Raw genomic sequence first — 24,703 nt, forward strand, 5'->3', positions numbered from 1 at the left:
ATACCAATAGTTTATTTTTGCTTTTGTTTACCTTGCCTTAAGGAGACAGATCCAGAAAGATGTTATGGCTGATGTCAGAGAGATTACTGCCTATGCTGTCTTCTAGGATTTTTATGGTTTTGGATCTCATATTTAGGTCCTTAATCCATTTTGAGTTTATTCTTATGTATAATGGTCCAATTTCATTTTTTTGCATTTGGCTGTCCGTTTTTCCAACAGTGTTTATTGAATGAAGAGATTGTCTTTTTCCCATTGGATATTCTTTCCCGCTTTGTTGCAGATTAATTAACCATTTAATTGTGGATTTATTTCTGGGTTTTCTGTTCTATTCTATTGATCTGTGTGTCTATTTTTATGCCAGTACCATTCTGCTTTAATTACTACCACTTTGTAATATAACTTGAAGTCTGGAATTGTGATACCTCCAGTTTTGTTTTCTTTTTCAAGATTGCTTTGGCTATTTGAGGTCTTTTGTGGTTCCTATAAATTTTAGGATTGTTTGTTCTAGTTCTGTGAAAAATGCTGTTGGTATTTTGATAAAGATTGCATTAAATCTGTAGATTGCTTTGGCAAGTATAGATATTTTAACAATATTTGTTCTTCCAACCTATGAGCATAGAATATCTTTCCATTTCTTTATGTTGTTCTAAATTTCTTTCATCAGTGTTTTATAGTTTTCAGAGTATAAGTCTTTTGCCTCTCTGATAAGTTTATTCCTAGATATTTTACTGCTTTTGGTGTAATTGTAAATGGGATTATACTCTTATTAGTATATAGGAATACAACAGATTTCTGTGCATTGATTTTGTATCCTGTGACTTTACTGAATTTATATTCAGTTCCAGTAGTTTTTTGGTGGAGGGTTTAGGATTTTCTCTCTCTATATATCATGTCACCTGCAAATAGTGAGAGAGTTACTTCTTCCTTACCAATTTGGATGCATTTTTTCCTTTATGTTGTCTAATTTCTGTGGCTGAGACTTACAGTACTATGTTGAATAAAAGTGATGGGCCTGGACATCCCTGTCTTGTTCTTGACGCTTAGTGGAAAAGCTCTCAGCATTTTACCATCAAGTATGATGTTAGCTATGGGTTTTTCATGTAAGGCCTTTATTATGTTGAGATATGTTCCCTCTAGACCTACTTTGCAGAGGGTTTTTATTATGAATGGATGTTGTTCTTTGTAAAAAATTTTTTTTTGCATCTATTGAAGTGATCTTATGGTTTTTATTTTTTCTTTTATTGATGTGATGTATCACATTGATTGTTTTGCAAATATTGAACCACCCTTACATCCCAGGAATATATTCCATTTAATCATGGTGTATTATTTTTTTAATATATTGTTGGGTTTGCTAACATTTTATTGAGGATTTTTGTATCTATACCCATGAAGGATATTGGCCTGTAGTCCTCTTTTTTGGTGGTGTCTTATCTGATTTTGGTATCAGAGTGATACTGGTTTCATAGAATGAATTTGGAAGTTTTTCTTCCTCTTGAATTTTTTTGGAACAGTTTGAGTATAGGTATTAACTCTTTAAATGTTTGGTAGAGGGCAGCCCTGGTGGCGCAGTGGGTTTAGTGCTGCCTGCAGCCCGGGGTGTGATCCTGGAGACTTGGGATTGAGTCCCACATCTGGCTCCCTGCATGGAGCCTGCTTCTCCCTCTGCCTGTGTCTCTGCCTGTGTCTCTGCCTCTCTCTCTCTCTCTCTCTCTCTCTCCATCTCTCATGAATAAATAAATAAAATCTTTTAAAAAAATAAATGATTAGTAGATTTTATCTGTGAAGCTGTCTGAGTCTGGGCTTTTGTTTCTTGGAAGTTTTTTTTGATTACTGATTCAATTTCATTGCTGGTCATTTGTTTGTTCAGATGTTCTTTTTCTTCCTGCTTTAGCTTTGGTAGGTTATATATTTCTAGGAATTTATCCATTTAAAAAAAAAGGAATTTATCCATTTCTTCTGAGTTGTCCCAATTTGTTGGCATATAAGTATTCAATAGTATTGTTACAATTGTTTATTTTTGGTGGTATTGGTTATTATTTCTTCTGTTTCACTAGTGGTTTTGCTTATTTGGGTCCTTTCTCTCTCTCTCTCTCTTTTTTTTTTCATTGAGTCTTACTAGAGGTTTATCAATTTTGTTGATCTTTGAAAGAACCAGCTCCTGGTTTCATTGATCTGTTCTGTTTTTTCAGTTTCTGTATCAATTATTTCTGCTCTAATCTTCATTACTTCCTTCTTTCTGCTGTTTTTGAGTTTTGTTTGTCCTTTTTGTAACTCTTTAGGTGTAAGGTTATTTGTTTGAGATTTTTCTTGCTTCTTGAGGTAGGCCTGTATTGCTGAGAACTTTCCTGTTAGAACCACTTTTGCTATATCTCAAAAATTTTGGATCATTGTGTTTTCATTTTCATTTCTCTCCATGTAATTTTTTTGTTTTTTTCTTTGATTTCTTGATTGGCCCATTCATTGTTTAGTAGCATGTTATTTAACCTTCATGTATTTATGGTCTTTCTAGATTCTTTCTTGTGATTGACTTCTAGTTTCATAATATTGTGGTCCATAAAAGATGCATGGTATGACCTTGATCTTTTTGAATTCATTAAGACTTGTTTTGTGGCCTAATATGTGATCTATTCTGAAGAATGTTCCATGAAGACTTGAAAAAAAATGTGTATTCTGCTGTGTTAGGATGGAATCTTCTGAATATATCATTTAGATTCATCTGGTCCAATGTATCCTTCAAAGCCACCATTACTTTGTTGACTTTTGCTTGGATAACCTATCCATTGATGTAAGTGGGGTGTTAAAGTCTTCTACTATTATTGTATTACTATTGATTACTTCCTTTATGTTTGTTATTAACTGCATTAAACTGTTATTAAATGCATTTGGATACTCCAATGTTGGGTGTGTAAATATTTACAATTATTATATCTTCTTGTTAGATTGTTCCCTTTATTATTATATAGTGTTCTTCTTTGTTTCTTGTTATATTCTTTTTTTAAAATAGATTTTATCTGATAAAAGTATTGCTGTGCTGGCTTTCTTTTCATATCCATTTGTATGATAAATATTTGTCTATCTCCTCACTTTCAAACTGCAGGGGTCTTTAGGTCTGAAGTGAGTCTCTTGTAGACAGCATATAGGTGGGTTTTGCTTTTTATCCATTCCATCACCTTTAGTCCATTTACATTCAAAGTAATTATTGACAGATAGATAGGAACATTTAGTCCATTTACACTAAAAGTAATGATAGATAAATAGGTATAGATAGGTAGATAGATAGATAGATAGATATTTATTGCCATTTTGTTATCTGTTTTGTGGTTGCTTTTTTTTAAAGATTTATTTATTTATTCATAAGACACACACACACACAGAAAGAGAGAGAGAGAGAGGAAGAGACACAGGCAGAGGGAGAAGCAGGCTCCATGCAGGGAGCCCAACGCGGGACTCAATCCCAGGTCTCTTGTGGTTGCTTTTGTAGTTCTTCTCTGGTTTTTCTCTTGCTGTCTTCTGTCACATTTTGTTGGCTTTCTTTAGTGATCTACTTGGATTTTTTAAAATTTTTTAAATATCTATTACTGGCTTTTGATTTGTAGTTGCCATTAGGTTTGTATATAACATCTTCTGCATATAGCCATCTATGCATATCAAGCTGATGATCATTTAAGTTTCAACCCATTGTTTACTCCTGTCCCTACCACTCTTTAGGTGTGTGGTATCATTCTTTACATCCTTTTGTTTTGTATGTCCTGTGATTGATTTTATAGATATACTTATTTTTACTGCTTTTGTGCTTCTTACTTTTCTTACTCTTAATTATAGTCTTTCCTTTCTATGCAAAGTGTTCCCTTTAATATTTTCGTATGGCTGGTTTAGTGGTCATGAACTCCTTTAGCTTTTATTTGTCTGGGAAACTCTTTATCTCTCCTTATGAATGATAGTCTTCCTCGGTAGAGTTTTCTTGATAGCAGATTTTTCCCTTTTAGCACTTCACATATATTGTGCTACATTCTTCCGGCCTGCATAGTTTCTGCTAAAAAATCTGCTAATAATCTTATGAGGCTTCCCTTGTAACTTTCAATGCTTTAAAAATTCTCTCTTTATCACTACTTTTTGCCATTTTAATTACTATGTATCTTGGTGTGGACCTCTTTGGGTTAATTTTAGGGGGGGAATCTCTGTGCCTCGTGGATCTGCATTTATCTTTCCTTCCCCAGTTATGGGAATTTTTCCACTGTTATGTCTTCAAAGAGATTTCAGTCCTCTTCTCTCTCTTCTTCATCTGGGATCCCTATAATATGAACATTATTATGCTTGATGGAGGTGCTGAGTTCCCTAAGCCTATTATCATTTGGTACAATTTTTTTTTCTCTCACATGCTCAGCTTGATTATTTTCCATTAATTAATTTTTCTGTTCCAGGTCACTGATGTTTTCTTTAACTTCTTCTAGCCCATTTATTCCATTTACTGCATTTTTAATTTCATTTATTGTGTTACTCATTTCCAGTTTCTTTTTTTCTCTATGTTAGGGGTCTCACTGATGTCCTTCACTCTTTTTTTCAAATCCAATGAGTATTTTTATGATCATTACTTTAAATTCTCTATCAGGCATATTGCTTATGTCTTGCTTCTTGCTGTGGTTTTGTCCTATTTTTTCATTTGGAACATATCCCTCTAATCTCTTCATTTTGTCTAACTCTCTGGACTATTGCTGTGTGTTAGGAAAGTCAGCTACATCTCCTGCTCTTGGAAGTAATGATCTTAGGCAGAAGAGATCCTATAGTGTCCTGAAGTGCAGTATCTTCTATTCTCCAGAATCTGGTGCTTCAGGAATATCTCCTAGGTGTGTTGTGCATACCCTGCCATTGTGTCTTGGCTGCTTTTTCCTTTGGTCCATTTATGTCTCTCTTTGTCTGTTGTGGGCAGTGTTTGATCTCTGTGGTGTTAATGGACCAGTCTGGGGCTGCTTTGGGCTTGAGCTGAATCAGATAAGGCATTTGCCAGAGATGTAATAGCACCAAACTGCAGGTTGCTTTCCCTATGTTGTCTCAAAGAAGTTTTTGTTGGTGGGTGGTCTTTATAATCACACCAACTGTTTACAGTGTCTGCTTGGTGTGTATGGTTATCTTCCTCTCACCCTAGGGCCAGAGCCACTTTGGAGTGGTGCTGGATCCTTTTAGGGCTGCTTACACACTGCTAGACTTGTAGCCTGGTTTGAATGGGCTCTGACCAAGAGTATATTGAAAGGGGGTCAGTTGAGTGGTGCCTACAAAGTTTGCATGCCAGCAAGAAGGGATATGCCACCATTGCCACCACTGGGACTGGGTGGATGGGGTGGGCATGCAGTTTGAACAGTGTGCATGCTGGCCTGCTTACAAACTACGTCCTGCTGCTGCCACCCCACTGGCACCACCAGGGGTGGTCAGGGAAGATCTGCAAAAAATGCATGGGGAAGGTGCACAATTTTAATAGAGTGTGCCAGTCTTCTGGGGGAGGGATCCTGCAGTGCTGGGACTGAGGCAAGCATGACTGGAAAGGCAGATCTGCAGATCTGCGGATTGTGGAAGCTGTGTAGATAGGGGATGCTAGGCATAGGGCTTGTTAGTGAATGTTGGTGCCATGCCAGTTCCCACAGGTGGCTATGTGTTTATGCTGGGGGGCAAAGGAGGGAGATGGCACCTTCTAGCTCCTTTGTTCTTAGAGAAGTCCCTTAGCAAACACCACACCTCTGGGACACACTCTGAGATTAGTAAATAATTCTCCGTCTTGTATGCCCCAGGTTTTCAAACTGCTGCTTCTACTCTGTATCTCTGTAGACTTTTTGTCATGCTGTCTTTTTAAGAGGAGGGACTCAGCTTCCTCTTACCTTCCCAGTTCTCCCAGAGCCTAGCCTGCTGATTTTCAAAATTCCCAGCTTTAAGTCCCTCTGGTTGTAAGAACTCACAAAGTTCAGCCCCTCTAATTTTCAAAGCCAAATGTTGTGGGGATTCATTTTCCTCACATGGTTCTCTTTGGTATGAAAGTCTGTTTCTCTCCCCTCTCCTTGTCATGGCTCCTGGCCTCCCCTCCACATTACCCCACAGATGGCCTGGCCCCTTTAGCTCCTTACCACATCTCTGCTCTTCCTACTTTCTTCAGTGTGGCTTCTTTACACTTAGTCGTGTACTTTGTTCAATCAGTCTTTAGGTGGCTTTCTGGGCTGTTTACACTAATGTGAGTATTTTTTAGTTGCATCTGTGGGATGAAATGAGTTTAGGGTTCCCCTACTCCATAATCTTCCCCTAAGTTCAAGGATACATAGCTTTTGCCAAGTAACTTAACCTCATTTCATAACAAAGAATATGGGCATATACGTCGCATTACAAAATATCCAGCACCCAGCAAGGTAAAAGTCACTCTTTTTGGTATCCATTAATGATAACCAGGCATTCAAACAATCTTTGTGACTTACGTTAGATAAAAAAATTTTAGGTACAACACCAAAAATATGATCCATAAAAGAAGCCATTAATAATTCAGACTTCATCAGAATTAATTTGTGCTCTTTGAAAGTCACAGGAGAATGAAAGACTAACCATGACTGGGAGAAAGCAGTTTCCTGTTATATATCTGATCAGACACTTGTATCCAGAATATATTTAAAAAAACTCTTTAAATTCAATAATATGAAAACAACACAATTTTAAAAATATATGAAATATTTGAACACTTTACCAGAGAAGATGTACAGATAGCAAGTTATCACATGAAAAATGCTTAACATCATTGGGCGTTAAGAAATTCAAATTAAAACCACAATGAGCTATTGCTACACATATATTAGAATAGCTAAAATTAAAAAGACTGGCAATGCCAAGTGTCTGTATATATAAGACAACTGGAGTTCTCATACAATGCTGGCAGGTAATATAAAATATTACAATCACTTTGGAAAAAGCTTGGCAATCTTAAATTAAACAAAAATGTACCAGCCATTTCACTCCTGGGTATTTATCTAGAAGAAATGAAAGCATATGTACATACAAAGACTTGTACATTTATACTATTTATACTAGTTTTTATTTTATAGCATTTTATACTCATTTATTTATACTAGTTTTATTTTAATAGCCCAAAGCAGGAAAGAACCAAAATGTCCATCAATAGGTCAATGAATAAACAAATTGTAGGATATCCAATCACTGGAACACTACCCAGCAATAAAGAAGGAACTATTGAACTTATAACAACATGGTTGAGTTACCAAAAAAATGGTATATGCTATATGATTCCACCTGTATAAAATTCTAGAAAATGCAAATGAACCTAAATGAATGATAGAATGTAGATGAAAGTTTGCCTGAGGCTTGAGGGTGGGGACTGAGAGTGGTGGGAAGGACAGATTTAAAAGGGGCCTGAGGAATATTTTGGAGGAGTTCATTATCTTGATTGTGGCAATGGTTTCATGATCTATATAGATGTCAAAACTGATCAAATCGTATACTTTAAATATATAGCATTTATTGTATATCAATTTTACTGCAATAAAACTGGTTTTAAACTTGTCTAACCCAAATTCTTGATTGCCACTGAGGGAAGAGTGGTTAAGAGGCGTGGATGCTTGATGGATCTCTGTTCACTCTTAATGAGCACATCTTGCTTCTTTTCATACTTATCCATTTGATGATACATGATAGATACATTGTAGAAATTTTCTGAAACTAAGATCAGGTTCTTTGGTGTGTATTTTAGCTGAAGTCCTAGTAAGATTCCTGAACTGAGGTAGATGCTCAGCAACTCTTTATTGACTGAGAAATTTCTAAATTCTTAAGAAGTATGTTGAAAAAGTCTCTTTCTTCAATTTCTGCATTAGAAGTCATAAGGGGATGGAGGAATTCTGTTTACTGAGCTCCTATGTAAGATAGCTAGTAACTCTGTGAGGAAGTATGGCACCATCACCCTCATTTTTCCAAATGAAGAAACTGAAGTGTAGATGAGTCTAATAACTTGACTGAAGTTCCACAGTTATTTAACAGCAGAGCTGGTTTTAGAATTAAGAACTGTCTCATGACAAAATCCAATTATGAGTCAGGATCCATTTTCTTCCTAGCAGCAGTTTATAGAAGAGAAGAATATGGATTCATCCTGATGGAAGTCACCCTGTCTCTGCAACCAACATGGAGAACCCTCTAATGATGTTGCTCCTTTGAAGTTCCCTAACATAGTCATTGCAGGCCCTTTATATATATGTCCTCCTTTGCCCTGATGTTCACTATCAACTGGTGAGTCCTGGAATTTCTTAATCACTTTGAAACAAGCCATAGTATGTGAATTTTCCTTTAAAATTACCATGTTCAAGCAGATTTCTCATCTCTCCAGTTAAAAGGTGTAAAACAGGCCTGGTAGCCAAAAATGAGCTAAGGTTAGAAGGCCCATTGAGCAGATGAGAACTTCTGTCTTTTTACTTCATTATAGATTAAGTATTTCTCTATTTTCCAATGCTTTCTGTGACTTTGCTGAGAGAGAAAGAGAGAGAGAGAGAGAGAGAGAGAGAGAGAGAGAGAGAATGGAATCTTAGAACAGTCTCAGGATGGTTTGTTCTTTCAAATCTTATTTGAAGAAGGTGGATGGAGAAATTGCAAACAGTTGGTAGATGCCAAGAGGTCAGTCCTCTTTAAGAAGGCCCCAAAGCCCAGTCCTCATTACTTAGTTTAGAGAGTGTTGTGGGAGAATGATCAGCACAAGATGCTGTTTCTCAGCCAGTTATTTTCATTTCACTAACTACAGCAAGCCCATCACTTGCTTTCCTGGAACATGAAAACAGCTGAATAGTGTCAGTAATTTATCGCCTCAGTTTTTCCAAAGCCAAGTGGAGGGAACAGTGAACTTTGTGACATTGAATCTGTATGAAAGAGAGTTTTGGATTTTTGAAGATTATGCTTACCCAGGGTTCCGGGTGGCTTCCTTAAGCCTGATGCTTCTAAATGTATCTGGTCCCCAGTATGTCCTGTCCAGATTTCTATGTGGCCTCCTGCTCAACTAACCAGCTTCATCTCCTTCTAGGCTTATAGGCAGAACCAGCCTTGTCTTTTCACAGTCCTCAGCGCATACCAAGCTTGTTCTTATTTCTGGGCCTTAGGTGGTGATGCTCCCTTCCAGATGCATCACCTACAGTGCGCTTTGTTCCATTGTCCTTGATTTTTTTTTTGCTCTAACTTGTGCATCAGTTTTGGTGTCAGGTGGATCTAGCTTTAGTCACAGCATGACCATTTACCCGCTCTGTGGCATTGGGCAGGTCACTTAATGTCCCTGATTCACAGCTTCCTTTGTGTCAAAGAAGGTGGAGAATATCAACTTGACGGACTAATTTGAAGATTAATGACAGCTGTCTACAATGTGAGGGGAAACGTTGGCAAAAACCCAATACAGTGCAGTATAGGGTCAAGCTCATTCCTTTCTCTCTTTCCCTTTTCCCAGCTATTTTTTTGGGATCAAAGCTTATAATTAATTCTGCATAGCTTCCATAGTGCTGAGTACACAGTTGGCACTATGTGAATACTTTGTGTTGGAGAGAATGTATTTATTTATGGAAGAAGGGAAAGCAAGTAGGAATTCTCATCACTAACATTTTTCTGTCCTTTTTCGCAATGCAATTTTGATTAGTTTTGCCATCTTGATAACAGCATTTAAAGAATGTTTAGGTCAGGTATAAGAGTTAAATATTTCACTTATTTTGTGATTTGATTGGTTGGACCAGGCTCTTTCTTGGGATCAGTGCCAAAAAGACCTGATTTTGCCATACTTCGGATCAGAGGTCAAGGAGATATTACTTTGGAAAGTTCTTCATGGATGGGGCAGGTGTAGGAACATTCACTCAAAAGAGTTTTCCTCTTTCTTGGATTTGTTTTCCATTGAAATAGAGAACGGGGCTGGAGATTAGTAGAGGTGAAATTTTAATGGAGAAGATAATTCTGCTAAAAAATGTAATGAAGAGTTAAAAACAAGTACATTTCTACACACATAAAATAGATTCTGATTATCTCTTTGGATCTATGTGACCTGTACTGTGTGGGCATCTGAGAGAAGAATATTATTTAATGCTTTTCAGAGAATGAAAAGGGTTGTACCTAGAGTATCTTGTGTGACATCATTTGTTATTTTTATTTCAAACTAGTTATTCTGAAGCATTCCAAGTTTATTAAAAATGGTTTAAATAAAAGCACTTAACACCTATGTAATTTTTTGTAGTAAACAAAGTGCTTTACAGATTTCATCTTATTTACTCCTCACAACAAGCCTATAGTTTAGGTCCATATAATCCTTATTTTACAAGTGAGGTTTGAAGCTCAGAAAGATGTGGTAATTTACATAAAGTATGTCAGTGGCAAGTCAGACTTAAAAACAAGATCTTGTAGCTCTGAGCTCTAGGCTTCTTATGAGAGATTTAGTGAACAGGTTTTCCTCACATGTGAATTACTATTTTGTGTTCATAACATAAACCAATAGTGGTTGAAAGAAATGGTGAAAAGTTTAATGATGCTAAATATCTGTAAATGCAATGTATTAAAAATAACGAGAACAGAAAATCCATAGTTCTATAGGTTTTTCAATCTGTTGAGCATCAAATCATACTTCCCAGTGAACCATCTGTTTCCACATTTCAAGCACCTATCCATTTAATAAGCCTCTTCCTCAGTGAACTGAAATGTACATGCACTGGAATTAACCAAACACACACATAAGCTTGTGGAAATGTGTGTATGGTTTTAAGATATTAATACCTTCTCCTTGGGATGAATTTTGATTGAAAAAATTTAATCAAATTAACATTGTTATTCATGAATATACCAGAGAGTTAATGTCTTATCCAGTGTCACTCAAAATTCAAAGATATCTGAATAAAGGCTTTGATGTTTTCTCTTGATCCCCTACTGTATCTCTTTAGCATTTTCTTGTTTTCCTTTCTGGCCAGGCAGGGGTTCAGCCACAGTGACTGGGAAGAGTGTATATTGGTTCTGATATGAGGAGCTGTCAGGTTTGTGAAAACATCCAAGAAGAGTTGGGATCAGAAGGTTAGGGCTGTAAATTCAAATCTGTAAGACTTGAAGATAGTGACTGTAACTGTGTGAATAATTCCCATTTTTCCATATTGATGAATAGTCAGTTTGGATTGGTGCAAAGGGAGAGGTGTGAGGTGTCTAGGGCAGAGCTGTGGATAATGCCCACTATGTTACTCCTTTTTATAGCTGTCCAGGGAGATTTGGGGATAGTCAAAGTCTGCACAAAGAAGACAAGGACAATAGTGACAGAAGCCCTATCAGTATTGTAGTATTACAGTTAGCAGATGATCAAGTTAGAACTTAATTCAAGAGTTCATGGCTTCAGGAAAGGGTTCATAAATTCTTATCCTGATTTGTAGTAGTAGTACAATCCACAATTACATAAAAAATAATCCATGGATTGTTTTTTATAGAAATGCATTATCTTATAAACTTGTCTAGAAATGACAAGTCATGTGCATCTTTTCTGCCCAACCATGCAATTTTCTGTTTCTACCCCTCAGGTTGTAATATCACTATAAGAGAGCTCTAAATATGGATATAAGTCTAAAGATTTTATTGTGCACTCTTCTACAAGACTATTTGTGAAAATATGATCAGTGGAAGGGCCCACTATTCTATAATTTCCTTGGATGATTCTTAATTATCCCTATCTTGTTTGCTAAACAGTCAGTTTTTATTCATAAGCAGCAATTTCTCATAATCCTATGATAATTCAAGTGTCTTCATCCAAATGCAGAGATATTTATTGTCTTCAGTGTGCAAGGCACATGGAATGTTAGCAAAATTTGTTGAAAAATATAAATAAATCACTTCTGCATGTCCTCTTTTACTCATATACTAGTTTATCTTCCACAAGAAAGGGAACTTGAGTAGATATATAACAACTCCACACGGAGACCCTACTGTTCTGAACCTTGTGCCGAATGGAGATAGGTCAGATTTTACTGAAAATCAGCCATCCACCAATCTTTTGGGTGAATGTTTTGGAGAATATTTTCAGAGAGAACAACAATGCTACTATCACATCATTGTGCACCAAAGAATGTGAAGTGGTTACACAAGGAAAGCCTTTCATTTAAGTGAAGGAGGGGACATTCAGGAAGGCAAAGAAAAAGATGTTGCCAAAGTGCCATTCTGGAATGTGTATTTATCCAATTTCTTAAATTATACTGGAATGTGAACTCTGAGAAGGTAGGGTTTGCTTTTATTTATTGCTGTATCCTCAGCACCTGGAAAGGTATTCGACCCATGTTAGGTGCTTAATAAATAATACTATAACAATACCTACACAGTAGATACCATAAGTAATATTTGTGCTGTAATAATACCTATATGTTGTATATTATAATAATCATATTATGATACTTAAGTGAATATATAACTTATATAGGAATGAAATAGATATTCTAATTTGGTATTATACAGTGCTTATTGGAGACATGAGCTGGTTTATTTTTATTATATATTATTAAACTAATATTCTGGTGTCATTAATATTGGCTGTTTAAGCCACTAATTAGTTCCTGGTCCCCATGTGTGTGGCAAGGTGGGGATGGAACTCTGAAGGTGGGAAGATGGAATTTCTAGGAAGTCAGCCAATCTGAAGTATAAACAAGTAGGTCCAGAAAACACCCCCCACTGGGTGCACAAGTATGCATGTACATACCATAGATAGCTTATGACTTGACCCTAAATCCTATTCATTTGTTATTTTTTAAACCTCTATTTTTAGCCTCTATTTTTGATCATGAATTCTAGCTTGTCTATTCATTAACTGCCATAGTGAACTTTTAGTGTCTTTAACTACTACACTTCCCTCTACTAGTCAAACGTATTAGTTCACTGGTAACTTTTTCCTAGAGCTCTTAAGAAAGATTCTTTTATTTACATTTGAATTTGCATTTTCATTTACAAAGTAAAAAGCACTTTGATTGATTGATTTGCACTCCAGTATTGATTGCAGGGCTTTGGATCACAAGATATAAACTCATATGTTCTTCATGCAACAAATATGAGTGGAAGTATATCCAACTGTCTGATGCTATACCAGGTCCTATGACTGTAAGGCTCTGCCCTCTGGAAGGCTCACAGACAAGGAAGAGGGACAACCATATAATAACAAGGCAATACAATAAAATCTCTGAGACAAAGAAGTCAGTGATTGTCACAGCCCTAAGGAGCACTCAAGGGAGGTTTTGTGGAGTGAAGTCGCTTGAACTAAGTCTTGAATAGGAGTTCAGTAAAAAGTGTGTGCCTCCTGGGGGCATGGGGGGAGGCAGAGGGAGCACTGTACACTGCATACCTCAGGAACCTGTGTTTTTGAAAGACTTAGGTTTTCCTCAGTGCATTATTGGAATTAAACTTATTGTTGATGGATTATAAAAAATCTGGAAAACATCTGAGCAAATTCTAAACCCTAGCTACTCAAAGTGCAGTCTGGAGGTCAGCACCACTCGTGAGCAGCTTAGAAATGCATGCAGAGTCTCACTCAGGCTCACCCCAGACCTACTGAACCAGAATCTGCATTTTTAACAATATCCCCCAGTAATTCCCATGTACAGTAATATCTGAAAGTACAAAGCTGTTCTTTTTGGAAGACTGAATCTTCTGTTGGAGGAGTCTTGGAGCGCTTGCTAAAACTGAGGTTGATTTTTGAATGATACAGTAAACACATGGGAAGTTCGTTTTGACAACAGCATGGAGATCTATAGGAGATCTATATTCAGCCTGTGGCTGTTTAACTTTGGGGACTAAATTATTCAGTTAGAAATTGGTCAGGATCTATACTTTAGCAGCTGTGACAGAGTGGAAAATGGGCTGGGCTAACTTTAAGGCTCAGGTTTTTCCTTAATTGGGTGGATGACCTTAGCAAGCTTTTCAGACTCACTGAATATCAGTTATTTAGTCATTTATAGGCACCTCCTATGTGCCAAGCAGTATGCCATGTGCTTACACATACATAATCCCATCTCCTTGTTTCCCAAGTGAGGGACCACAACCTGCCACACAGAGTATCTCATTAAGATCCCCAAAAATAATGCACAGCACAGTGCTTTGCAAGTGAAAAATGGAATATGTTATGGTTTAAATATCTGCATAGAAAAATACATATTTGTAGAGCATCTACTATGATCTAAGACCTGTAATAAATTTACCTAAGTTCAAACATATATGTTGTAATTAAATTAAGCAAAGCAAAACAAATATATTTTGTGTTTTTTTAAGGAGAGTGTCAAGATGAAATTAAAATAAGCACTTAGTAATATATGCACCTCTGGGTCTATTGCAGCAATATTCATAATAGCCAAGATATGGAAGCAATGTTAAATTTCCATTGATGGATGAATGGATAAAGAATGAAATCTTGCCATTTGTGACACCATGGATAGACATAGAGGATATTATTCTAAGGAAATAAGTCAAACAGAAAAAGACAAATTCACATATTTGTGGAATCTAAAAAACAAAACAAAAAACAAACAAACAAAAAACCCCAAAACAAATGAACACACACAATGTAGAAACAGACCCATAAATACAGAGAACAAACTGATAGTTACCAGAGTGAAAGGGTTGTGGGGGATGGGTGAAAAGGGGTGAAGAGGAGTGGGAGGTACAAGCTCCCAGTTATGAAATGAATAGGTCACTGGAATTAAAGACACAGCATAGGGAATATGGTCAAAGGTGTTGTAATAGCATTGTATGGTGACAAATGGTAGGTGCCATTGTGGTTAGTGTAGCATAAGGTAAGACTTGATAGATCACTAAGTTGTACACCTGAAACTGTTGTAACATTGTGTGTCAAACTATACTTCAATTTTAAAAAATGCAAGCACTTAGTAACACAGGAATCATAGAGAACTTGTGACATTGGCCTTGTTGCCTGGTCCACTCCAGTAATCCTTTCTGCTTTCTACTTTCCCAGGCATGCGCCAAGGCAATGACTATGGCACTCAGTACCGCTCAGCCATCTATCCAACCTCTACCGAGCACATGGAGGTCGCCCTGAGGTCCAAAGAAGACTACCAGAAGGTAGGGCCCTGTCTTGCTCCTGGACTCCCACTGTTGGTCTCCACCAAGTCAGACCCCACCTGTAGAAGGAGAATCTGGTTGTTTTCACCTGCCACTGTCTTCCATTTACACAATTTCCATCAGCTTCTGGTCCATAAATATGCTAAATGAGATTTTAGAAGTAGGCCTTTGTGAATTTCTTTTTAAAATCAACTCACCTCAGATGAATATGTATCTTGACATATAGTCTTCTTTACTATTTCTCTCTGCCTCTCTCTCTCTTGCTGAATCTCATTTTTTCTTTCTTCTTTCTATAATGGTTTGTTCAGGCTGCCATAACAAAGTACCACGAACTGATGGTTTAAACAGCAGAAATGTGTGTCTCATGGTTCTGGAGGCTGGAAGTCCAAAATCAAGGTGCTGGCTCTGCTTGGCTCCTGGTTCCTTCTGGGGCTTGCCATAGAAAGTTCTGCTCCAGGCCCCTCTCCTTGGCTTATAGATGGCAGTCTTCTCTTTATACCTTTTTTACATTATCTTTTCTCTATCATGTCTGTTTTTGTGTCCAAATTTCCTCTTGTTATGACAACTCCAGTCATAGTAGGTATGGTCCAACCTAATGACCACATTTTAACTTGATTTACCCCTGTAAAGATACTATCTCTAAATAAGCTCACATTCTGAGACACTGGGGAGTTAGGATTCCAACCTATATTTTTTGGGGCATGCAGTTCAACTCAGAATACTCACTGTCTCTTGCTAATAAGAGTAGATTGAATTATAATAAAATACTTCTTAGAAATATAGATACTACAGCATGACATAATTATTTTCACTCTTGTATAATATTTAAAAATCTCCAACAGAGCTTTGGTTCTTTTAAAAATAACTTGCATTGCTTTAATTTTAAAACTTTGTGATGATACTTAAATTTTAATTATTGTTATATCTCCTGATTTACATTTATGCTTAACAATAGAGCCAGTAGCAGGATATGAAGTTCACAGTCAGTTCAACTCTGAAAAGCAGAGAGGGCTAAAAGAGATATTGATAGGCCCCCACTTATTCTTAGCACACCCTCTCTCTCCAGGGCTGTGATGTCTATTTGGGTGATAATAGTAAGCAGCCTCTGGGATGGCTGTTAGTGGTCTCTACCCTTGTGTAAACCCCTCTCCTTGAGTATGGGCTGGATTTAATGACCCACTCCTAATGAGTGACAGAAGTGGTGTGATGTCACTTCTGAGATGAGTTTATTAGAAGACTTTGGCTTCCCTATTGGGGGCCCTCTTTTATGATCTCTTGGATCACTTGCCCTGGGGGAAACCAGCTGCCATGTTGTGAGGCAGCCCTGTGTAAAGGTTCATGTGGCGAGTCCCGAAGATCCTACAAGCCCCTCAGCCCCAGTCAAGCTTTTGGATGGGTCTGCAGCCCCAGTTGACAGTTTGGCTACAACCTCAAAAGACCTCAAGCCAAGGGCGCTGCCAAGCTAAGTGGTGCTATAGAAACCAAAGGATAATAAATGTTTGTTGTTAAAGCTGCAAAGTTTTAGAGTAATTGGAGTATATCTATACTGTCATTCTCAAAACTTTTCACTGCAAATTATCCTTTCTTATTGTCTTTTCATCATGACTTTCCTAATAATGATGGGCTCACCTGGGCATATGCGGTGGTGGTTAAGCATGTAGCCTCCAGCACCAGATTATCTTAATTCATATGTCAGCTGCATAACTTTTTATCAAGTACTTGACACTAAGAAAACTATCTTATTTAACTCATGCAAACCCTATAAGGAGAGAGACCTCATTATTATCCCTGTATCTCAGATGCCCAGAATTAGAATGCTCCATTAGAATAACTTGGATTACAGAAAAAAGACAAGATTCAGGGCAATGAGCTAGACAGCTGATACAGGACTCTAGACCAGAAATGATGGGACCCTTCCTTAGGGTGTTGCCAGTCTGAATGGGATAAAGGGATATAAAGGAAGTAAAAGTTATAGAACTTGGAAATTGATTAGAAGTGGAGAAAAAATAAGAGGGAGGAATCCAGGGTGATTTGTAGGTTTTTGGCTTGTGATGTTTTGTGTGAAGGTATGGAGAAACAGAGGCAGATTTGTGGCAAAGGTAAATTAAGTCTGGAAACGTGGAGTTTAAGGTACCTATGATCTGGGCATCCAGATGATTGTTAGGAGGAGATGTGGGCTATTCCTTCCTTGCAAGGAGAATTGTTGTTACTGTTAACCGGGTTAATGCTTGTAAGGCACAGGGCCTAGCACATAGTTCATGCTCAATAAATGGTAGCCCTTATTATTGGGAGTTATATTTGGTAAATGAAGCCCTAGTTGCTGATACAGTCACTTAGGAAAAATGATAAAAGAGGAGAAGGCTCAGGATCTGTGGAACACTAACTTTTGAGAGGTGGGTAGGGAAATGCCTACACCAGGCAAGATGCTGTACTAGGTAGGCCCAACAGAGCATCAGCCCCAAGCAAGAACTTAAAAATTCCTTCTCTTTGGTTTAATCTCACTATATTTAATTACAAAGGCCATGTGAGTAACAAGTAATACTGACATGTGATTGATGCAGTATGTAAATTACCTAGTATTGTGCTCCACAGTCTCTTAAGATACCAATAGTTATACTAAGAGGCTTGAGAAATATGTTAATGTCTCTCTAGAATATGGCAAAATGAGATGATATTCTGGTATTCACAATGAGAATTTTAAGTTCAAAAGGTTAGTGCTTTCCATCTGATGATGAAAAGGCTAACTTATACCTAATTTTTTGGCTTCTAACCCAGTATAGTTTCTTACCCTTAGCTTTGCGTGGAGCCCATGTTGATTTTAGATAACTGATAAACATAGGAAATAAAATTTAGATATTAAATGCAATGAACTGTTTTAATAATTTCTCCATTATTTTTGTAGATTTGTAGATTTAGGGAATGTTAATCTTATACTCTAGATAGTTGTCTAACCAAATACTTTTTGAGTGTTTTGTACCTAAGTATGTGGGAACTAAATACATACATACATATACATATTTTTGCTTGGTTTTTAAAAGTAGGGTCTTACATAAAGTTCAGGGTCTCCTGTGCCCCCAGCATCCAGATATCCATTGTTGTTAATGTAACCACATATGAGTGCTTTATTACCAACTCAGCAAATACTCTCACATTTCTTTAATTTTACCATATAAATAAAAGTGGCCGTACATTCCCCCGGTAGGTGAGTGGCAAGTCCAGTGTTTGCCTCCTGACTGACTAAAACCCAGAGTCTTGACTCTAGACTAAAATCTAGACTAGAGCCGCATCTCCAGTACAATTTCTGCCATGATCGCATTGGTCTCTTTTGCACTTTCCAAAATAGTAGCCACTAGCCACATTCTGGCCAATTGAACATTGAAATGTGGCTAATGCAACCAAGAAGCTGAGTATTTTGTTTTGTTTTATTTTAATTCATTTAATTATATATTTAAATAGCTGCATATGGCTAATGGCTACCGGATTAGACAGCACGGCAGTCTATAAGGGTATCTCTGTTGTAGGGGGCACAGGGCATGTCAGTCTGGGTCTCTGGCTGGGATACCCAAGATTCCAAGCCTCTGCTCCTGTGTTGGCTTATTGCAAGAGCGTGGGACTGCCATGGAGCACACTCCTCATGGCCATCAGCATTGCTGCACCAGAAAATGCTCTCTCCCTTTCTTTTCTGGAGATACGCAGTGTGAGGGTCAAGTAGTTTTACTTTCAGAAGTCACCATTGGAAAGAGCTGAAAGCTGCAGCCCTATGGACCCTTGACTGGACTCCATCAAGTGCAGAAAGGTCTTCCATTCTTGACACAGTCATTGCCGAGGAGCCCTGGGCCAGGATTTCTTCTTCTGTTCCACCTTGAGTACTCCTTCACCCCTTTCCAGATCTCTACCACACAGGTCAAATAATTTTCCTTTTTTGGGAACTGAAGAACAAAATGCTTCATTTTGCCACCTTCCCTGGTGAGCAGTAGGGCTAATTGTGCCCCTACCTGGGTGACCACTATAAGTTTTATCTTACTCCAGGTCCCATGGAACACAGCTTGTGGCAAAGGCTTGTGTCTGAGGACTGCCCATTTAACGTGGGAGCCTGGTGCCATGGAGGAGGAGTAAGGGGCAGGGGGGGTGGAAAAGAAAGGAGGGAGAACAGATATAATTTGGTCTGGGCTGTCAGTGATAAGTTTCTTGGTCCTTATGGAATGACCAGTCATTCTGGAAGAAGAAGGTAAGCACATATCTATCAGATGCCATTCCCCAAGGGTTCACTCTGTGCTTCTGAGTGGCACATGTTTGGACCCAGGAGACTGTGTCCCTGCAGCAGGAGACAGGAGGCACATGGCATGTGTGTGAGGTGAATCACTGTAGGGTTGCACCTGCCTAAAGCTAAGCAGAGTCCATACAGAGCTGAGAACTGCAGCGGTAGCTGGAGGAGAGGATGGTGAGGCTGAGAGGGTCTGAGCTGGTGCATGTGAAGTGACTGATGTGACTGTCTACAAGGGGTCCCTTATCTACCGCACCCCATCCCATCCAGGCAGCTGATTGCCTACATTGCCTGAAGGATGACTTACCATGATTTAGTGACTTTCTGGCACCTCTCTTAGGGCAGAGAAAGAAAAAGACAAGTTTATTTTTCAGCAGGCATCCTGCTGTAACCAGGTAGTTACATAATATACCATTACATGCATAGTTTATAGATTCATATATAGTATATATGTAGCTATATAATGGTGATGATGTTGATGACAGAACAGCATCTACATGCTAATTACTGTTTTAAGCACTTTAGATAAATGAAATCATTTATATATCTCTAACTATATTTATCTATATACATATATAGATATAATTAATATGTTTAGATAGAGGTAGGTATGTATGTATCTCTTTGTATCTCTGTGTAAAATTGTATGCATTCATGTTTCTTGTTTCTAGTTTTGAAAGTTGTATAAATTTCTAATCATTCAATTGGTATAATTGGTAATATACACATCAAAAAAGTCAGTAATTTGCAGTGCCTATGAGAGATGATACAATTAGCTTTTATACCATAAAGAATTTGATTTCTGCTTTTGCATTTACCTTAAAAAATGCCCACCTTAATAATATTTCTAATAGATCCTACAAATTAGGGAGAGAGTCCGAGATATCTCCAGTTGCCCTAACAGGTGAGTAAAAGAGAGGAGGAAGCTGAAGAGGTGACTTCCTGGGGTTGACTTTCCTAGGTTTTCTACCTAGGGGTAACCTTGCACAAATTCCTGAAACCACAGAGGTCTTTAATCTAGGTAGAATCATTTCTTAACAATACTAGATTAAGGCCTAGGACTCATAGTCTTTTCACAAACATATAGGTTTATTTCTGAGAGCAGGAGATTCTGCAGATGACTCATTCCATGCATTTTTATACACACTAATTTCCCCTTTAAGAGTTGGTATTTCTGGCCCTGTCATTACATTCTGGGAATTCATCTTGAGCCCTGGTGGGACCCCTGTGCACTAACTATAACATTGACTTAGGTTACTAATTTAATAGTCTTCACTAGTTTGCCCCCAGTGACCCCCTCTTAACCAGCTTCTTCAGCAACTTCTTTATACTTGGAGTTGAGAGTGACAGTATTGCTTACCACGGAGCAGCCATTTGAACATAAAATTAGCTGATTTTATCACAGGGACCAATTGTTGAGCTAATTAGATGTGCAGTACTGCTGATGAGCCAGAAACCCAAAGTGATTTTCCATCTAAACTGTGGTTTTCTGCAAAGTTGGCTGGGTTGTAGATACCAGGCTCACCAACAACCCTAGGAAAGGAAAAATGGCTGAAGAAGTTTGCTAATTTTCATTCAGATTAAAGGAGGCCAGAGAACATTGTAGAAGAAGATTAGAGTGAAAATTAAACTTCATACGGGGTTCATTGACCTTGGAGGTGCTGGATTCTGTGCACAGAATACGACGGCTGCATCATGTCTTTGGTGAGCTGAAGACTTTGCACAAAATGTGGGCGTGTTCTTGACTTTGGATGAAGATTTTGTAATCTTTTCTTAACTGCATTTTTATATTTTTTCCTGAGTTTCATGATGGAATTATTTGCTAATGATATTAGTTGGAGGAGACAATTTAATGTATTATTAATTGCCTTTGGATTATCAAATGTAGACAGTTTACTTCCCAAGTGAACCTGTCATTACCTTTTCTAATATTTTAAACTGAATCATGGCCTCTGGCAGGGGATGTGGGTGTTCAGATGGGATTCTTATGTTCTGAAAATGTAACTCTTCTCCATCTTTAGATTACTGATTTTGTTTCTTGAAATTTGGTAGAGGATTAATAAGTCTGAAGATAGTTCTCCTTATCGTATGACCTATCTCCTTCCCAGCTCCTTGAAACTTCATGAACAAGCACGACGTTTCCTCTAGGTAAACTTTTTGGGTGAATGCTAAATTATCCACCACGCGCCAAATATAAAATAGTATTTTAAAATCTGTCTCTATCAGTCTCCCCATCTGTTTGTTCACCCATCTATCCACTCATCCACCCACCCATTCATTCATCCATATCTTCAACACAGCTATAATCTCCAAGTATTTACCATATTTTATCTTAAATTTCAATTATCTAGCTGTCTGTCATCTGTCATCTATACTCTATATAGTGTCATTTTAAAGAGAAGTATCAAAAGTGAAAGATTAAAAACCATATACATTAATCGGATGACTAGCATTTTTTAGAATTGTTTCAGCATTGATTATTTAATTTTCTTCCCAAAGCACGGAGATTGCAGCCAGAGTCAGTGATTCTCTATGTCCTCCAGTTAAGCCCTGGCAAGTTGCTATTTGGCTGCTCAGCATGTGTGCCTGTGTGTGTGTGTGTGTGCGTGTGTGTGCGGGGGGTGGAGAGAAAGAGAGCAGATTTCATTTCCAAATAACCTATCTACCTGTGCTACTAATTAAGTTTTTGCTTCTTTTTTTTCTTTTTTTTTTCTTAAGATTTATTTACTCATGAGAGACAGAGAGAGAGAGAGACAGACAGAGACAAAGACACATGCCAAGGAAGAAGCAGGCTCCATGCAGGGAGCCTGATAGGGACTCGATCCCAGATCCCGGGATCACACCAGGAGCAGAAGGCAGACACTCAACCGCTGAGCTACCCAGGTGTTCCCTGCTTCTTTTTTCTAACGTAGTTTAAATGCCATCATCTTTATACTGCTGACACTCAAAATTTCTGGTCCAGAACTACTCTCTGGCTCCAGATCCCCATATTCCACTGCCTACTTGTTAATTCCCCTTACTTACCAGCATAATATTTCCTAATCTGGAGGCTTCATTCCCTCTCCTCCCCACCCTGCCAATAAACAAGCCTAAGAGTTTTCCCCTCCCCCATTTTTGGCTTTCCCAGCTATCATCTTTTAACTTAGGCAGGATCCCTAGGAGTTATCACTGGTTCACCCTTTCCTTTACTCCTCCCCTCCAGCTAATCGGATTAGCCTAGCTTCTTCTGAGATAGGTCTCCATTTATGCCTACTTTTGTATTTTCGTGTTTACCGTCATAGTCCAGGCTACTGTTATCTGTTCCTAGACCAATGGGCTGCGTACCTCTCTACTACAATCCACCTGCACAGGGCAGCCAGAGCAACATCCTAAATCTAATTACAGTCGTTTCCTTTTTCTCTCAAACTCGTACACAGCTTCCCACTACATTTAGAATGAAATCTAAACTCCTTAGCATGGCCTCTGAGGTTCCAAACAGTCATTTTGCCATCTTCCCATGAGACATCTTCTATTCAGAGTGCCTTATTATTATGGTATATGTAAGAATTAACATATAATTCTTGCTCAGAGCTCCAAACCTTTGAATAAAGCTCAAGAACTTCAAGGGGCGGAGGGCACCTGGGTGCCTTAGTGGTTGAGCATCTGCCTTTGGCTCAGGTCATGATCCCAGGGTCCTGGGATCTAGTCCCACATCAGGCTCCCTATAGGAAGCCTGCTTCTCCCTCTGCCTACGTCTCTGCTTCTCTCTCTGAGTCTCTCATGAATAAGTAAATAAAATCTAAAAAAAAAAAAAAAAAAAAAGAACTTCGAGAGGTCTAGGGACTCAGGGTAAGAACCACAGTCACTCATAGAAAATTGTACAGCTGTGCAGTGAACATCATAATGAATGGTTTTATATTTCTTTGTATTTCAAAGTTAACTCTTATACAGACTCACTGTTGCCACAAAGAGACCAATTTTGGAGGTTTGGGGAATTGCTGCTTTATCTAGTATGTGTTATGTACCAGGAAGAAATAATTATTGAGTTACACATAGTGTTCTTGACTTCAAAGCCTATCTAGCAAACTCTCTTGACAGAAGAATTGCTAAATGTCACAGTCTTAAAACAACATTTTGGTAAGATTAAGTCAGTGGTTAGTACATGAAACTGTCTTCCTTTTTCTAATTTTCCATATATCTGACTTTTTGTCTTTCCCTCAGTTACAAATGACTACTGCAGCTACAAACTTGGTGGCTCAAAACAATAGAAATTCATCTTCTCATAGTTCTGGAGACCAGAAGTCCAAAATCAGTTTCATTGGACCAAAATAAAGGTTTCAGCTGGGCTGTGTTCCCTCCAAAAGCTCTAGGGGAGAATCCCTTTCTTGACTCTAGTCTTCTAGTGGTTGCTGACTTTGCTTGGCATGAGGCCACATCGCTCTGTTTTCTGCCTCAATGTTCACATTGCCGCCTCCTCCTTTGTGTGTCTAATCTCCCTCTGCGTTTCTCTTATAAGGACACCTGTGATTGCATTTTGGGCCTATCTGATAATCCAAGATAATCTTCCTGTCTCAAGATCCTTAATTTAATCATATCTATGAAGTCTTGGCCACATAAAATAATGTTCACATGTTCCAGGGATGAGGGCATTGAGATTCTGGGGGCACTATTATTCAGCCTTCCATTGTCTTCAGGCTTGGTTTCCAGACTGCTACCAACACATGTCCAGCCTCAAATGGGGGACTGAAACTGGGAGCTCTTCTTTTCTGGTCTGCTCAGAAACGTAGGCCATGCTCCTTGAGTGGGTATCCTTTGGATCCCAGGGCTAAACACACAACACAATTCTCCAGAGCAGATGGGACCTGATCTCTTCCTTGAGATCCTTGCCTACTTTTGAAGAGAGGGAGAAATTTGCATAGGCTTTTCCCCTTTCAAACATATATACCTTCAAAAAACCTCAACTTTACTCCTATGCTACTTAGCAGAATAAAGTAGCATACCAAAAATAACAACAGAAAAAAAAATCTTAGGAGCTACATTTTGGGGATGATTGGAGGAGAAAATGGTGTGTGTATGTGTGTGTGTCTGTGTGTGTAATCAAAATAACATTTGAATGGTTGAAAAGAATGTTCTAGTACTATCTTAAGTCACTTACCACCTTACCTCTCTGGTCTTCGTTTTAAATTATCTAACAAAATGTCCTCAAAGTTTTATTATAAAAACTAAATGAGACTTTATGTATATGTAAAATACCCCTAGTTATGGACTAAATATTTATATAAGTACATCAATATATACATACTAGCATACATAGATACTATTAGCATATAATAGCATATATATAATACACACACATATATTTTTTAAAGATTTTATTTATTT

General features: G+C 38.0%; 1 protein-coding gene across 14 annotated transcripts in view; it reads left to right on the forward strand.

Annotated features, from left to right (window-relative positions):
- Positions 1-24,703, forward strand: part of MSRA (methionine sulfoxide reductase A) — a 426,469-nt gene that overhangs the window by 300,649 nt on the left and 101,117 nt on the right. For all 14 annotated transcript variants that reach the window (XM_072719626.1, XM_026007825.2, XM_072719623.1 and 11 more), the window contains one exon: positions 14,972-15,078. In XM_072719626.1, the coding sequence (XP_072575727.1) occupies positions 14,972-15,078 (107 nt within the window). The remainder of the gene's footprint in view (positions 1-14,971; positions 15,079-24,703) is intronic.

Source organism: Vulpes vulpes, chromosome 9 (assembly GCF_048418805.1).
Source record: "Vulpes vulpes isolate BD-2025 chromosome 9, VulVul3, whole genome shotgun sequence".
In the NCBI taxonomy this organism is placed as follows: Eukaryota; Metazoa; Chordata; class Mammalia; order Carnivora; family Canidae; genus Vulpes; species Vulpes vulpes.